This window comes from Aspergillus oryzae, chromosome 4 (genome assembly GCF_000184455.2).
Source record: "Aspergillus oryzae RIB40 DNA, chromosome 4".
NCBI classification, from domain to species: domain Eukaryota; kingdom Fungi; phylum Ascomycota; class Eurotiomycetes; order Eurotiales; family Aspergillaceae; genus Aspergillus; species Aspergillus oryzae.
Window position 1 is genome coordinate 3966584 of NC_036438.1, and position 16919 is coordinate 3983502.

The window sequence follows — 16919 nt, forward strand, 5'->3', positions numbered from 1 at the left end:
AGAGTGTCATGCAACAAGATTCATGGTGTGAGCGAAGAATGGTAGAAATGATACGAGTGTGAGTGGCGAGGAACGGGGCTGAGTATTGCCGCTGTCAATGCGCGTTGGGATTGGCGATAGTTTTATTTGGGCTGCAACCAATTCATGAAGTGCATCAAACGGTAGAAAATTGTTCTAGGTCGAGAGAAAGGAAAGGACCGGAAACGAATGGAGTAACTTTTTGGTCTGTAAAGTATTAGACTTTTTTCCACTTTTTGGGTTGAACAAACAAGGTGCCTGACGTAACTGGAACCCGTGATGTCATCCGACATCTGTATGAGATTACAATGTGTATGTTTGGTTCACGAACTAAATGTACAAGGCGGTATGCCGAGGAAGAACAACAACAACAACAACTGGATTTTCGATTATCTTTCCCCCCGAAAAATAACCATAAATACCTTACACAGTTCATACCCGCCTGATCATCGGAGTGCTTAAGGTATTATCTTCCGTAGGATCAAAAACTTGAAGAAAGTTTGAAATATTATTGGTTCCATTTCTTATTATCGGCGGTTAACTGTCGCCGAACTTCCGATGGTAGTGCCGATTGACAGATTCTGAATTGCCCGCTCTGCACAATTTCAAGTAAACGTTGGATAGAGTAAACGGCAAACCCGGTCTAGCCGGCCGATCAGCGACGATCCATCTTGGATGATGCATTAGGTGCGTTATGCCGAGAAATCCAATGCTGTATGACTAATTATGATAGAATATTGTGCAGCGAATTCAAGTAACTTTGATTGGGCATTCTAAACTGCTTTGGATTAGTGGACAGCTTGTGAATCCATCCTTACCTATCTTTCTAGCCTTTCTTCATTAACTAGTGCTCCAGGGCTGGGTATCATATTAACCGCATTCGGGAATGAATGAACGACATTGCACTGAGGGCTACGGAACCTCTCACGGACTCAAGACTGATACTTGATGCCTGAGAAGTATGGCACAAATCACGTGGCAGAAGACCCGCCACCCCCACTCATTTGCTGCACACAATTTTCCTTCTACGACGATGGTTCGAATCTCGCGCTCAACGTGGATCAAAGGCTTGTCAAATTTCTTTTTGCGACGGAGAGATTATCGCCCAGGTGACGAGTTAAGATCAATGGGGACTCGATAATTTTTTTTATCCCACTCCTTCCCTTACCTATTGGCCACGATTCAGCCATGTAAATAGGATGGCCCCTAGTCTACGAGAGCTGATTGATTTTCTCCTGGCAGAGATTGCCCTCTGCGGTGATCAAGGTCAGTTCGTGGTCTTTCCTTGTGTTATTGTTGTGAGGGTCCACTACTGCAGCACCGACTCTAATTTTGGCGATTTGATATCCAAACCCCTGTATCCTGCTTCTACTGGAGCTTGGGTCAACACTCTCTTTTTGATTCCAGATTTAAATAACACAATTGGATTTACTTTCGAAAGTATAAGCAGACTAATATACTCCAGGCGCTTCTCCTTCCGATATCTTGACGTTCATCAATACTTTCTATGCCAAGGCTGCACAGGATGCATCCACCCGCAACCATGTCGTCGACCGGCGATTCCAGGAGAAAGTCTGGTCGTGGCTAGCAAAAAACCCTGAAGTTTCTATTGGCGAAAATGGAGAATGCAATGCTCTGAGCCTTAGTGATGTAGAGCGCCGTGTTAATGATGCACCCGACTCTGAGCATACTGCCCAAAACCAAATCCGTGTTTTTGTCTCAAAGGAGAGGACATGGCTTGCTATCACAGGCCATGAACCAGACGAAAACAAACTTCTTGCCACAGAATTTGCTCTACTATCTATCATCGCATCACGCAAGGCGGATGGCATTGCTCAGACGGAATTGGTGAAACTGAGCGGCCAAGACAAGCGCTCAGTCCCCAAGCGAACTGACCAACTGCAGCAGAAAGGATACATTGAGAAGAGGGCTGTCCAGATCAAATCAACCCGAACTAGTCTTTGCACCCTACGTAAATTTATGCAAGCAGAACAATCATCTACAGAAACGACCAAAGATCAATCCTCGGGGCAACCACAAGTGATCGACTATAAGGAGTTCAGCAAGCAGCTTTTTAGTATCCTTCGGGAGCATGAGATCATTTCCCGTGTCGATCTTAAGAAGATTCTCGGCTTTGCCGATAGATGGCGCTGGCGTATCCTCTCTCGTGCTCTGCGGAAATTTGAACGCATAGGTGTCTTAAAGCGGGTCAAGGCCATGTCGCAGTTCTCTGAGAATGATAAACATTATTTTGCCTGCGTGAAGCTTATACGAGAACCGACCGAAAAGGATTTGGAGTTGTTCCATGAATTTAGTCGAGGCATCTCGACTAATCTGGAGCAGGATGATAATGCTGAACTTGATGAAGATGTAGAGCCCACTGATGCTACCAGGGAATCTCCTCTGCTGAACAATGGCGAAACGCTCAATGTGATGAAACGAGAGGAGGAAACTGATGAAGCTGGTCGGATTCTTCCTCTCTGGACTCCAGACCAGACAATCCACAACCTGATCCTTGACGTTGTTGAGAATGCTGGAACGGAGGGCATTATGAACCAGGTGCGTTAAATTGAAAAGACAGAAGAAAAAAAAAGGAACTACCTGTCATCGTTGAAGGAATGAAATCTGACCTACCCCCAGCAAATCATCAGGAAATGCTTTGGTGGTTTCTATCGTCGGCCATTGGAGAACACAATGAGTCGCCTGGTAGAATGCTGGCAGCTCTCGCAACCATTGCACCTACGCCACATGGCTATTGTACGAGACACGGTACTAAACCGCACTATAACCCAGTATAACCATTTCACCGCAACAAACTTTGCAAAGCTTGTCGAGGCAGGCGAGTCAGCCTGGGAAGCTGTTGAATTCACCCCGAAAAATCCGAAGGTGGACAAGATTCGTGCACCACCTGTTGACGCACAGCCAGAGCTGGACGAATATGGACTGCCCGTGGCTGTCCCTGCAAAAGAGCTCGTGAAAAACGGCGATGTTTCTCTTCTGGAATGCATAGTGGCAGTGGACCCGTCAAGCTACAATGCCACCAACACTGACGCTGCAGCAATTCGACTTAAAGATGGAACATACGGTGGGTTACTCCAAGTCTGAGGAACAATGTTGTCATCTATACCACTAACAATACTTAGCACTCCACTGTGGGCAGACCAAGGCACCAGCCGGAAGTAGAAAGCTTGCTACGCGTTCTGACATAGTAACTCCGAGCAGGCCGAAAAGAGCACGTCTAGATGTATCGGACTCGGAGATGGGCGATAGGACCCCAGGAGGTCCTATCTCGACTATCAAACGTCGGAAAGTACCAAGGGATGAATCTGAAAAATTCCAAGGAATGTCTGAGATCGAGAAGCTTAAAGCTCTTGGTTTGGATGAGACTTGGACCGAATACAACGCTCTGTTGATCGAACGTCCGAATTCTGGAGTTTATGTCACACCTCGTGGAAGGCGAAGACCTACTGGTAAAAGACAGGGTCGGCCAAGGATCAGTCGGATTGCAATCTTCAAGTGCCCGAAGCTGTCGTCTTTTCCCTGGTTTACCGAAGAGGCTGAAACAGGCGACCAAGATGGTGGATCACAACAGCCCTCTCGGGAACAGACTGTCGAAGAGACTGTCGAAGAAACGCCTGCTCCCACACCTGTCCCTACACCTGCCACGACGGGCAAGGCCTTGGATGCTCCCGAAGATATAAATGCCACACCTTCCCGAGGCACTAAAAGACACCCAAGGCCATCAACATCTAAAATTGGACCTAGCCCAGCAACTATGCGCACTGCAAAACAGCGACGCATTACCGACTTCACCACTAAGTCGAATAATGTTCCTATTACTGAAAGCGGAAATCCCGAAGGTAATCCAGCTGGAGACCCAAGGCAGGATAAGCCTGATGTTGGCAACGATAATAAAACCGAAGGAAAGCCATTGAAACGGAAGAGGGCTGAGTCACCAAACCAAAACAGTCAAGAGGTTGTCACCGAGAACGGTCTAAGAGAGAGCAACGTTCAGGCAACACAGATCTTAGAGACACCGTCCAAGAAGCCTCGCGAAGCAGTCCGAAATGAGGGAAACAAAGACGCTATAGGCGCTAAAGACAAACCCCCAACTGATCAAGCGCCTGTTAACGACTTAAGTGACTCAACACCAATGGAGACAGAGGCATGCACTACCGCCGAGACAGACGGGGTTGCAATGAGCACAACACCGGCATCTCAGGCTGTTCTAGAGAGTAATAATGGCGAAGAACTCAAAGCCAACCCCTTGGAGCGCGCCAAGGATGCCAATGGCTCGAGCGGAGCTCCGACAAATACGAAAACACTGGCTGAGAGCAGTAGGGCTAGAGAAAACGTGAAGGAAAAGAAAGGGTCTGTCGGTTTCATTCGGCGAAAGATTATTTTGGACATCGTCGAAAAAGCTGGCGGGGCATTCCCTATGGGAACTGAGATCTGGTACCCGTTCGCGACTGCGTGGAGGAAGACAAAGTACAAAGAAACTCCTGACCTTCGTACGATCAAAGCAACTGTGAAACACATAATTGATGCTGGAAAGCTTCGCCAGTTAACCTTCAGTGGCAAGGATAACAAAGGGGTCATGGTAACAAAGAATATCATAACCAAACCTGACATGCGGCCGGATGACCCCCTGGTGTTGGATATGCAGAAAAAGATGCTGGCTGCAGGCTCCCGCCATTACATTCCAGATAATGTCGACTACGATCCCGAAATGACAAAGACTGGTGCAAGGAGAGTCACTTTTGGAAAAGATGGCAGAGACCCCAACACGTATGCCAAACTTCCTGTCGAGTCAGCGCTCACAGTACAATTGCAGTATAAACCGGGCTTTGTTGTAGCCCAGGAAAAGAGGAAGGGCCTGAGCGTTCAGAGGCGACTGCTGCAAAGGATTGGAGAAGGGAAGGAAAATCATTCAAAAGTGGTTCGACTTTTGTCACTCCAGCGACCGTTGGCACAAGACTCGGCTACTCCTGGAATAACTGCTGCTACAAGACCTGATCAAATAGCTAATCAAGGTAGAAGGCGGATCAAAGCGGGACGCCGATCTTCCGTACTCAACGCGCAGGACAGCTCGACCGCCGAGGGTGGCCGGAGAATGAGACGTCTTTGGATCCCTATATCGTCTATGGCACCGTACGCAATGCTGATGAGCCCAAGACAGACGTTCAATGCAACTACAGGAACCTTCTCGACAGACGCGGGCCTTGCTGCTTTGCGGGCTGCAAGGAATGACCAGAAGAAGAAAGTGCGCGAGTCACCGCGTGCTCTCGAGACCATCGGCGACAAAACACCCGAGCTGCCTCATTCGCTTGACGACTTGTTTAGCCAGACACGGCGACGCACTGTTGACTACTCCGAAAGTGCAGACCCCCGATCGAACCGGTTCTTTTATGATACGAATGTGATTATGCGATGGGAACTTCAAAACGAAGGACTGCTTGATAAGAAGAGCGCAGATCTTTGGTACATCAACCAGACAGTGCAGGATAGTTTTGATAGTGTTCCATTGGAGGGTAACATACGGTTCGACATTGATGAACCGGAGCTCCCAACGCGTCCCCCGCTAGAGCCGAGGGTTACGAGACAAAGGGGGCGCCAATCCGATTTGCTTGCGGAACCCGGCTCCTTCGGCGCAATGACGCCTCTCGGACACAACCGAACCCTGGCATCTCGTGCACTGGCCCCCGGAACAGCGCAGAACCGTCGCTTGGAGAAGCTCACTGCATCAATGGCAGCTGGCGACGAGTCAGATACAACATTACAACCTACTGGATCTCGAGCCCCTGCTCGCCGGAATCGCACTGGCTACCAATTGCCGCACTTGCTGACTCAAAGGCTCATGATTGCGATTGTTGTAGTCCGCGCCTTAGCGGGGGGCTATGAAGGTAAGGTTGTCGACTGGACGCTCTTTTCTAGCAGCTTTCCGGGCTATGATCCGCTCTTCATCCAAGCGAAAGGGAAGTATGTGTTAAGCAAGAACCGGCTCCAGCTGGCGAAAATGCAGAGCGACTTCCAAGAGCGTTACCTTGAAGCATATGCCAATGGCCAAGTTCCTCCGATCAATTACGATGACCTTGAGGGGTATGATTGGGAATGGATTGTCGACTGGGCAAACGCCCAGCTCGATGTCCCCAAGTCCGAAAAGCTTCTTCCGGACCTCCCAGCCACAAGAGAGCAATTTGACAGTGTATTTGAGATTCGCGAGGAACCGCCGAGCACTCTGGACGATATTTATCAGACTACTCAGCCATTGACCATCAATCGCAAGCGTAACCTTCTTGCGAGCGCTCCATTCGCCCTCCCCCTGATCGATAAACACAAGCCGCCTGCCCCTCGGAAGCAGGATCTTTCTCGCTTGGAAGTGGTCAAATCATGGATTCGGGCCAACGTCGTTACTCCGGAAGATGCATACAGACCCGCTGAGGCACGACAAGCACTGTCATACATGGGAAGCTTTATAGATAGCGCCATCGATTCGTTGGTAACAGAGAGGGTCATATCAATGGGTAACAGAGGCAGGATCACGCCGGGCCGCAACTACGACATCACGGATCACTTCCTGCAGGCATTGGGACGCAAGCGACTGATAGAAAGCACCCAGCTCCGACGTGCAGCCAGGTTCAAAACGCAAATCCTCGACCCAGCACTACAATCCGAAGGCAAATTTGAGATCAAATATAATGCCGAAGACGGCGACATACTGGCAATGATCAACCTAGTGGCCGCGCGCAGAGTGATCCTCAGACCGCGCGATCCTCCACGCGATAAATACGGGTTGACAGAGGGTGGGTACCTCACCAGACAAATAGACAAGGATAAGCTCCGCTTCAGAGTTGAACTGTACCCCGTTGAAGAAAACTACGTGTACGGGAACCCGATTGAGAAGGAACTCAACGATGTTCCGGCGCCCTGTCCGCCCCGAGCCACGAACAACGGGGTGGCCTGGGTCCCCGAAAAAATTCCTGTATGGTGCGATATACATGGTGGCTTCATCAAGCTACTGTGGGATTTGGCCGTCGCGACAGTAGCGGGCTGTGTCGCCAACAGACCGGGGCTCAGCGCCGCCAGCATTGCCAGCATGATAAAACCTACAATGGGAGCATGGGAAATCGAGCTCCTGCTGAAATGGATGACAGAGATCGGGGTCATGAAAAAGGAGGGTCCCGATAGTGAGAAAGAAGGTGGATGGATACTCCAAGAATGGTGGTGGATGATACTACGCTAGTTGTTCGCATCTATCCCCTTATATTTGAACATGTACTGTACTATAGTATTCGTCATATAATCATGAAGATTAATTATATGCACGCACCCAACTCTGTACCTTATCACCTAATAACACCACACTACCCGTGCAATATTATAAACCGGAAACCAGTACAGCACATTTCCAAAACCAATACCTCAAGTAAACAGACCATTGGCACAGTGAACGAAAGATGCCTCACACGCAGCCCTAAATTGTTATTCAGGACGACATCCCCAACCAATCACCCACCCCATTTTGCCAATTTTCTATGTATACCTTTCTTTGAGTTTCATCCTGCTTTAGTCTACAGACAAAGTTCGGGCAAAGAAGTACAACATTTTCAGGGTTGCACAGGGGCGATCTAGAGCGATCCGTGCTCTGGGGCAACGTTGCACTGGTGGATTGGGCACGGCCACTAGGCAGGAGGTGGTATGTCGTGTGCGTTATTTAAAATCGTTGTTATAGGTGTTGGTTATTATGTCCCTCTCATGAGTATGTTGGGTGTTGGTAGGAATGGAGTCGTGAGTGGTTGGTTGGTGGAGTTTGACGTTTTAATGGATGGTATGGAATTGAACTGATATTGGATGCCAGTTAGTGCAAGAGTAGTGTTTTGACAATTTACTTATGCGTATTCATAAAGTATTACTACTTTATTAATGTAGGATATAACTCTTAGTTGGTACATATTCTAGATTACTCAGGGCTTCAATGAAGATAGGCCAAGCCCTAACAATTCACAATACGGTGCATAACAGCGGTAATAACTAGCTTGCAGCATGCATACAGGAGAGTGAGCTATAGCCGATGCCCATGCACTACACTATATGAAAGTATGTATAGACTATCGCAGAGAGGGTATATCCAAACATCAATCATGTACTACGTTACTTAACGCGCACTGAGCACGCGACGACAGATTAGACGACCACCACAGTCCATCCCGATAAAGCAGTTCCCCAGACCTCCATTTGTTCCTCCAGATCTAAACTGTATAAAAGTGACCACTATCAGTAACGATATTTCTCTCTGCAAAGGCGGGACTCTTTCCGCCTGCTTCAAGCACTAGTCTACCGGATGAGTCCAGCGCATCCGGTAAATCTGTGATCAATTCAACATCAATTGGAGGGACGCGTTTGGTCCAAGACGGTGCAGTTTCCGGCGTATACGGAGGAAGCACATCCTCGAGAGTTTTACGGTAGATATGCTTGCGTTTATCACGCCGCATCCCTAGACTTAGCCGCCAATTAATCGCCTTAGCAAGCTCCTCTGCGATAGACGCTAGGATCGCGTATCGGACAGGGTCGTAATCCCTCGGATCTGGCACGCGGCTGAGGATCCATGACCGTTGGTACCAAAAATACTCGACCTCTGGGCGTATAGCGTAGTACTCGCCCGCAGCCATGGCCTCGTAGAGACGGTACATGGACCGGATAGGGGTATCTCTTGCGCGCCAGATGGGGACAGAAAGCATGTTAGTAAGATCTTCGGAGGCCATGCGGGACTCCAGGAGGAGACATTGTTGAGCATAGCTTCTAGGGGTATGGGTTCTGGGACAGGGAAATGCCATGTTGGGAGGGGGACAAAGAGGCACAGTAGTGCGAGGATAGGATACTGGTGTCGGTGACTGAGACGGAGGAAATTCCGCGGAGGTGGAGCGGTGTCTCGAAAGTGTAGATGAATCGGCGGAGGCGCATCCACCATGTGATTCGTGGCCGGGGGTGGTTATGGGTGGCATTCTGTGCTCCTGGATGATCTAATAGGGGTTGGAAAGACGGTGGAGTTCACGATAAGATCGATTTATTACAAGTGGTGGCAGGGTCGGCGCTATTCCTGATTCGGATGCTACTGTTCCTTGAACGTTGGACTTGATATTTCGGAGCTGCGAATATTACCTTGACAATTGGATACTTGTATCACTTGACGTTAACCTTTATAGGATAATCTTAAGGAAACTGGTCTGATGTTTCCTGCAAAGTTCAAGAAGTTACTGGAAGGAGGTTCTCATGATATCATGCCAGCGAACAAAGAAACCAACCCCAGACGCATGGTCACAAAACTTGACCAAAGCTGCCTAACATACAGCATTTGTGGCTGTGGAAGAGGATGTCGGAGCTGGATGATTATTATGCTAGTTTGATGTCTCGCACCATCTCTGACTATGCATCTTCAGCCTGGTACAAGCCCCAATTGAGTCGATAATGTCCGCGCGGGACCTTCACTCAGTGGTATAGAGTATAGTTTATGGTGAAGTAAGGTCTCGGCTCATAGCCTAAGTATGCTATATACTTACGCTTTGTATATCGCTGAGTCAATACCCCCAGATCCGGAAACCTGGTTCATGGAGATTAAGCTGTCAGAGTCTCCGGGGCTGACTCACGACCTTCTTTGGATGAAAAGAGCGTCCCCCATCGGTTGGGATAATGAGATAATTATTCAGAATTCTAAACATGACGTGCGTCACTTTCTTTGTTGATTTGGGTGAGTTTGTCTAGTGCCCTGAGCGTACGAAGATCATATTCACATAGCCAGTAATAAGAAGGGACATTGGATCCGTGAAAATCATACTTGATCCTATCATATGACTATACTTGATTATTTGAATGCGAGCCTCGGCATTTAAGATGACGTTCTATAGTGAAATGTAATGAGTAGTGCCGGACTGACTTTGATGTCTTGTAGACACGATACATATGATCAGAGTATCTATCCAGATAGACTAGTCACACAAATTATGCGAGGTAGATCGGCTGCCAAACACCAGCAGAGAGACATCTCACAATAGTTTATTAGTAGATCATAGTACGGTTAGTCTGTTGTACTTACCTAGTCCGTAGCCATAAGTAACGGTCCCAATTTCGTGAAATCCTGTTTCTCCGGGCTCAGTCATGGGAACGGTCCAGACCACCGATTCACCACTCGATATGACATGGAATAAAATATGGGCTATCGAGGCCAACCCGACTGAGTGTCTGGACAGAGCGGTTGGACGGCGCTACGGTCAGGCCTCTTGCGGAAGAGCACCCGCGATGGAACATTCATTCATTGTTACCGTGCAGTCCAACGCGTTTCATTCTTACACGGACCCCTGCTTTTGCCTAATTTGTTGCTTGCTTGTCTTGTAAATGGTTTCTGCCTTGTGTTATAGACATCGACTTACTTAAGAACCAACACTGACTTGGTCCATTGTCCGTAGCTATCCCCATTAGGGTAGCAGCCCCCCGTCTAAGCCCTAATATACTTCCCGCTGTTCTCGTCGGAAGTATCCAACGCTTTCCACCAACAAAGTAAACAAAGAAGCCCGGGGAAAAAGTGACGAAATGAAGTGCCGGACTAGACATGGATCGGCAAATTGCCGTAGCGCCTCAAATCCAGCGACTGAAAATGGACGATTTCTTTGTTCCGAGCTGCACCACTACCTGCTACTGGCCCTATATCAGAGAGAAGCCCCCATCCATCGACCATGAAGACTCTCTTGTTCTATGCTTCAAGTCATGAAGCTATCTCATTTGATTCATGTCGACCCAGCAGGGTATTTTACCCCCTCCTCCCGGGGTAGAGCCCAATTTTATCAACCCTCAGAACCAGTTTCATGGCTGCACCCCATTCGTAGCGTTTTACTTGACCATCAACTCTCTGGCTCTGGTGATGCGACTCTATACGCGACGATTTATCATACGAGCTTCGCTTGCGATCGATGACTGTAAGTGTTTCTACCCATACATAGACAATATGACTAAATGTTGGTAGACCTCTGTATCATTGCTTATGTATGCGAACCTGCCCATACCGACTGTTAAGAGATACTAAATAGAGCAGTTTCTATGCGTGTGCTTTGCAGCTACCGTTCTAAAAGGCATGTAGCCCTGAGCTTCCTTTCGCAGCAGCGGTTAACCGGTCTTACCAGGTCGTGCCTTGGGGATTGGACGTCACATCTGGGATATCCCACGTAGCGCGTCTACAGAGATCGCAAAAGTAAGACTAAGCATCATAACGACAGAGTTCATCGCATTAAATAACGAGACTAGAATAGCTTCCATAGCTTCCTCTCATATATCCTCTGTCTAGCCTCTTCCAAACTCACCATCCTCTGCTTCTACTACCGCCTCTTCTCCTCCCGAGCCAGCCTGAAAGTCCTGATTATCATCGGCATCATTTTCGAAGCATGTGGAACCCTCGCCCTAGTGGCTGTCGCTAACTACACCTTCACACCATTCGAGCGATTCGGGGATCCGACAGTCAAGCCAAAAATCCCGCGAATAGCCCCCATTTTCTTCTCAGGGCTACTCGCTATGATAACAGATATATACGTCCTTGTGCTACCGATACCATCAGTACTAAGGTTGAAGGTACCTCTACGACAAAGGCTGAAGGCTCTAGCTATCATCATTCTTGGAGCTAGGTGTGTATTTCCATCTCTCTCCTCCACTCTTCGATCTCAATCACAGGACGCAGCTAACGAATACATAGTGCATGCACTGCAAGCATCGTACGTGTCGTTCATACCGCGAACATGAAAGATCCCAACGTATTATGGCATGTACTCTTCGTGGGAGGCGTAGGATACTGGGTGTAAGTCTCTCCCCGCGCACCATTAATACGTATCAGGTCTACTACGAATCCGACTTACAATTATTCCAGTAGTGCGGTGGAATGCAACCATGCCCTCCTTTGCTCGTGTTTCCTCGTACTACCTGTCTTTATACAGCACCACTGGCCCAAAGTGAGATCACTTTTCGGCCGACTCCACAGCAAGCAAAGTGACTCTAGCTTGGAGGGGTCTTCTTTACGGCGCACGCGCTCCTGGCCGGCCCAGGATCAGTGGAATGTTAATAAACGGGTCGACATTTATATCTTTGAGGAGTTTAGACACTTTGAGAACCTGCCGAAGGCGCATCTTGCGATACATCCTAATCGACAGTTGTCTTTGGCTGATATAGAGCGGGCGGAGGGGAGTGATCGTCGCTAGCTTTTGAAAGGGGTCTATCATTTTGCGTTGGCTATTTCGAAAGAAAAATAACCGAAGCAGAAAATAGGAACATGATAGTGCTTGACGAGTCAAAGAGGGTGGAGGAGGTGGACGCTCCCTTTAATACTGTGGAGAGCTAAGGCAGTCGTCAGATGAAACACGTTTGGTGCCAAGCCTGGTGGATTTGGATTTATACTAACGTAAATAAATAGTACATTTGTACCCATTGGTATGATAGAACACGATCTTACATCGGTAGTTCAAGACCCACCCCTTCGGATTCCACTTCCGGTGATATGTGCTATTCCTATTGACAGCTAGAGATACAGCATGATAGAAGGATACCCCCCACAGCAGTGATCCTCCAAAGCTAACTAAATAAGTCCTCTATGGAAAACTCGCGAAGACGGCTGTCTCGTCATGATAGGCAGCCCCAGAAACTCCGGAGACACATCGTCGTACTCCGCCCAGCCATTTTCCCCGTACTCATACGGCTTCAGTTTGACAACAAAAGCGTCTCCAGCAGCACTGCGCTCACCAAGAGGTCCAACAAAGTTCTTGTGTAGGGGTAATTCGTCAAGATCAAATAAAAAAAGAGCATATACACTTGTTATAGTTTGGAAACGGTTGGTTTTCTAGCTTAAACCTATCTATGTCCCGCCATTACCATGCTCGTGAAGTCTTCCAAAACGCTCGCAGATCGGGTACGTGGTATAAGAACGAGTCAGGCCCTTCACTTACTCCCTGAGATGTTGTACTGAGGGAGTTACCACTCTCACTCCTTACTTCCACCCTAGCAACCGGCTTGAGTATCATCCAACATTATCGTAGGGTCGCAATACTGCCCCGAAACCTAACCCCTCAACAGTGATATGATACAGAGCCAGTCATTAGCGACTTCATAGATGATTGAAGAAGCTACAATAATTAACTTTCGCAGAGCCTCGGAGCTGTTGGAAGCGTTCACGCACCACACAGTCGAATAGGCTGCATACCGACCTTAAAACTAGTATAACTCAAGCGCTCTGTGGCCACTGAGACTAATAGACTAGTTATAAGGTTCAAAACGTCATAGAACCTGGTAGCACATTCCACAGAACTTAGAGCCATATGAATTTTTGCCTCGCTGTACTGTGATTTGCCAGATCAGGATCTGGAGGGCCATCAAAGTATTTATCTTCTAGCAAAACCTGCGAGTCGGATCGGGTGTTTTCTTCGCTTAGACTTGTGTTCATTTTATCTCATATCTCGTGGAAATATGCAGCCCAAGCACTCCAAATTTTCTGAGTTTGCAATAGTCCGATTTCCCTTTAGAAGTAACTAATGGAAAACTGGATCTAATAGAAGGTACAATATGAACCAAGCAACGGATCTACACGCCAGTCATCCGGAGACCGCCTGGCGCATTCCAGAAGTGTTTGGTAATTCTGTCCATCAATGTTTTTTATCTCTGTGTCAGCACCTCGCGCACCTAATATGCCAATTGCATCCATTTTGATATTCCGGGCCGCCTTGTGTATAGGGGTCTCACGGGTGCACGCATCCCGAGCGTTGATTGAAGCGCCAGCGTCCAGAAGAACAGTAATACCTTCTACCCACCCCATAGCAGCGGCTAAGTGCAGAGCTGTCATGTCTTCAACCATTAAAGCATCGGGATCAGCACCGCTGGACAAGAGGAGCCTCAGAGAATCAAGAGAATGGGATCTGACCGCAAGGTGCAACGGCGCAGCCCCCGGGGCGTGGGGTTCGAATACAGCTGGAACATCGAGTACAGGTTCATACTCAAGTAGTAATTGAAGTATCTCAATTGGTTTATCGTTAGCTGCTTCATGTATGGGCGCCCAACCCTTAAAAAGGTCAGTTAGTCAGAAATAAATTAATGAAACAGAAGGTTAAACCAACATGATTATAGCTTCTAGCATTCACGTCCGCGCCATACTGCAGCAGTAGTCGTACCATCTTCAGGTCGCTCCTCATGCAAGCCTCCTGTAAAGCGGACCGTCCAGGGCTGTTTCTAGCGTTTGGATTGGCACCATATTGTAATAGGAGCTCTGCAACTACAATATGATTTCCAGCGATAGCCCAATGTAGGGGAAATCGACCACTGGCCATCGCAGGCCTTCCAAAACAGTAGCTGCTCAGGCTGTACTGACGGATATTCACTGAAGCTCCCTGGATCAACAGGAGTTTTGTCATATCTCTGTCTCCAAGCTCGGCCGCTATTGAAAGGGCGGTGCGTCCAGTACAAGGATCCCGAGCATCAATGTCGACATGATTCAAAATCATCTCCACCGTGACAACAGTGCCTCGTCGTACTGCGTCCAACAATTCGTTAATGTATTTCGGATCAGAAGGGGTTTCTCTTCTGTACAATGACGGGACGATCGAGGGTGAAGGCGCAATATTTGACAGCCGCTCAACGTATTCGATAATTGCGGACCCAGCATCATCATCGAATTTGCGTTTCTGTGTCGGAAGTGAGTTTGTCCAGCTATTGGCACTGTTATCAAGTTGGCTTTTCCCCGAAGTATGTGTTGTATCTGGGTCTTTGCTTATCATCATTGAGGTTCGGAAGGAGAGAAGGCTTGCAGTGGCACTGTCAGCGGTATGAAACTATACTGAACAAATAGGATCTCCAATACACACAGCGTCAGACTCCCCATGCCATCGGAGAACATCCCCTTTGTAAGTTGGAAACGCGAGATTAAGGAAAACACCTCTCCTCTCCTGAAATACCACGTCACATATCCACTTTTAATGCGTTTAATTCGATGAACCTTTGAATTCCCGTCCGACGTCTGATCCACAGACGTTTCAGGCTGAAAATGCCGCTCAACTCTCTCCTGGATCTGAAGGCAAGCCTGATGGCAATCATTGAGAGGATCAAGCAAATCATTCAGGGCTTGCTTTATTTGAGGGTCTTTGTCAACAACTGTTCGTACATCCTTGGATTCTAGGGCAGTTTTCAGGTTTTTCGCCAGTGTATTGAAGTTTTTAATATCGCGACTGATACTCGTTATCTCCCGGGGAGCGTCCCTTATTGTTGTGAAAAACTGGTAGAGCTTCAACGAAGCCCCGACTGAACTCTCCGCCAGCGTCAGTATGGCAGAGGCTGTCCCAATAGCTTCGAGAGCCATTTCTTGCTCCCTTGTCGCGTAGAGCTAAGAAGCGATGCCTGATTAATGTATCGCACCAGCTCTTAACTTAACCAAACAGAGACTTTGAAGATGTATTGCCAAGTTTGCATTGGATTTGATTCTGAATAAGATTCTACACCACGATAGCGAAGAAATCCAAGTGTGGCAGAGTTCCAAACACTACCCCGCGAGGCTGAAGGCAAGCCGGTCTTGGCTCACTTAGGAACATGATCTGCGTCACAATTTCGGTCACAGGTGGCGCGACAGTTTGCTACCACTCAGACCTGCCTGCCAGACAGCACACGATTGAACGTGGCATAGTTACCCTCATTCCTCGAATCGTAGACCGCAAACCACGCCCCCTTCCACCAGTGGCCCGAGAACTCGTCTTCCTTCAGGACCTCAAGCCAACAGTGGGCGACATCCTCGGGTGGATTTCCGTAGACACCACATCCGAGCGCACCAAGCACAAGTAGGCGATGGCGATGGATCGCTACAATGCGGAGTGCCAGTCTCATCTTATCCTTGGTGGTGTTGCGGTGCCTGTCGAGGGCGAAGACCTGCTTCTTCCGCCATTGCGGCCTGGACCGAGAGTCACCACCATGGTTATCTTTCACATCAAAGGTTTGCACCCGAGGCCGGTATATAGCCGCGAGGGTTATCGTGCTGAAAAGTGGGAGGTCTTTTGCAGGAGTATGAGGAAATAACAGTCTGTAGCCGGAGGCCATGTCACTGCGCAGGACGACTATGTAGGGAGTGTAGATTGCCTCATCCAGTGCCAATGGGTAGTCACTCTCATCAAGGCTTACCGCCAGCGAACTGCGGTGGCAGATTGCCTCCTTCTGAGCGACAGCACCGTTCAACCAACCACCACCAGGCTTTTTATAGCTGGCAAAATTGATGATGAGGGGCCGCGGATCGTGAAGATGGGGATTGGTGCCTCCAGTCCGCATGAACTGAGATATTTGAATGGCTGCATTTAGAGTGTCCTCATTCAGGACCCTGATGGAGGCACGCTCGGGGAAAGCAGGACAGTACCTAGGCTGGAGGCGGGGGAGATCTTCACAGGAAAGTTTGGTAGAGTGGTAGACATTTATGGATGGGCTTAGTTGCTTTGTTATATCTGGGATAACCTTGAGTGTCTCTTTTGCGATCCGCCGGAGGACATCTCTGTGGTGTGTGGCTTCGGTAGCTCTGGTATCATAACCATTGCGGTTGTGTTGAGGTTGATAGTTTCGTGATTCAAAGTCTCTCCGTCTGCGCATGGCTGTGGGCGATATTCAGGCAGAGACTACTGAATAGAAGGCTATAGTAGGATCATGGTAGTCCCTACAGGTTGGTCACGGTGCTTTTACCGACTACTCGGTATACGTATCTTGGGTTTCCTTGGAGTTGAAAGGCTGCTTTGAATCGGCTACATGAAAGGGCGTTAAAAGAGGTGGGAAGAGAAGTATATCAAAAACGAAGGATTCGTAGGCTCTCAGAATACCTTAACACATGGCAGATTTCGCCTTGCGCCAAGTACCACAAG

General features: G+C 48.4%; 4 protein-coding genes across 4 annotated transcripts; 1 reads left to right on the forward strand and 3 right to left on the reverse strand.

The window, feature by feature from the left end:
* Positions 1-1217: 1217 nt before the first annotated feature.
* AO090102000218 (putative TFIIIC transcription initiation factor complex subunits Tfc3) lies at positions 1218-7261 on the forward strand (the record flags this gene model as incomplete). The annotated part of the gene is made up of 4 exons (XM_001822390.1): positions 1218-1284; positions 1484-2577; positions 2659-3103; positions 3162-7261. The coding sequence occupies 4 exons, from the start codon at positions 1218-1220 to the stop codon at positions 7259-7261; spliced, it is 5706 nt and encodes a 1901-aa protein (XP_001822442.1).
* Positions 7262-8267: 1006 nt separating this feature from the next.
* Positions 8268-9020, reverse strand: AO090102000217 (uncharacterized protein; the record flags this gene model as incomplete). The annotated part of the gene is made up of 1 exon (XM_001822389.1): positions 8268-9020. The coding sequence occupies one exon, from the start codon at positions 9018-9020 to the stop codon at positions 8268-8270; it is 753 nt and encodes a 250-aa protein (XP_001822441.1).
* A 4568-nt stretch (positions 9021-13588) lies between these two features.
* On the reverse strand, positions 13589-14810 carry AO090102000216 (ankyrin repeat domain-containing protein; the record flags this gene model as incomplete). The annotated part of the gene is made up of 2 exons (XM_001822388.3): positions 13589-14098; positions 14154-14810. 2 exons carry the CDS (start codon positions 14808-14810, stop codon positions 13589-13591), a joined length of 1167 nt encoding a protein of 388 aa, XP_001822440.3.
* Positions 14811-15666: 856 nt separating this feature from the next.
* Positions 15667-16653, reverse strand: AO090102000214 (uncharacterized protein; the record flags this gene model as incomplete). Its single annotated transcript, XM_001822386.3, has 1 exon — positions 15667-16653. The coding sequence occupies one exon, from the start codon at positions 16651-16653 to the stop codon at positions 15667-15669; it is 987 nt and encodes a 328-aa protein (XP_001822438.3).
* Between the last annotated feature and the right edge of the window lie 266 nt (positions 16654-16919).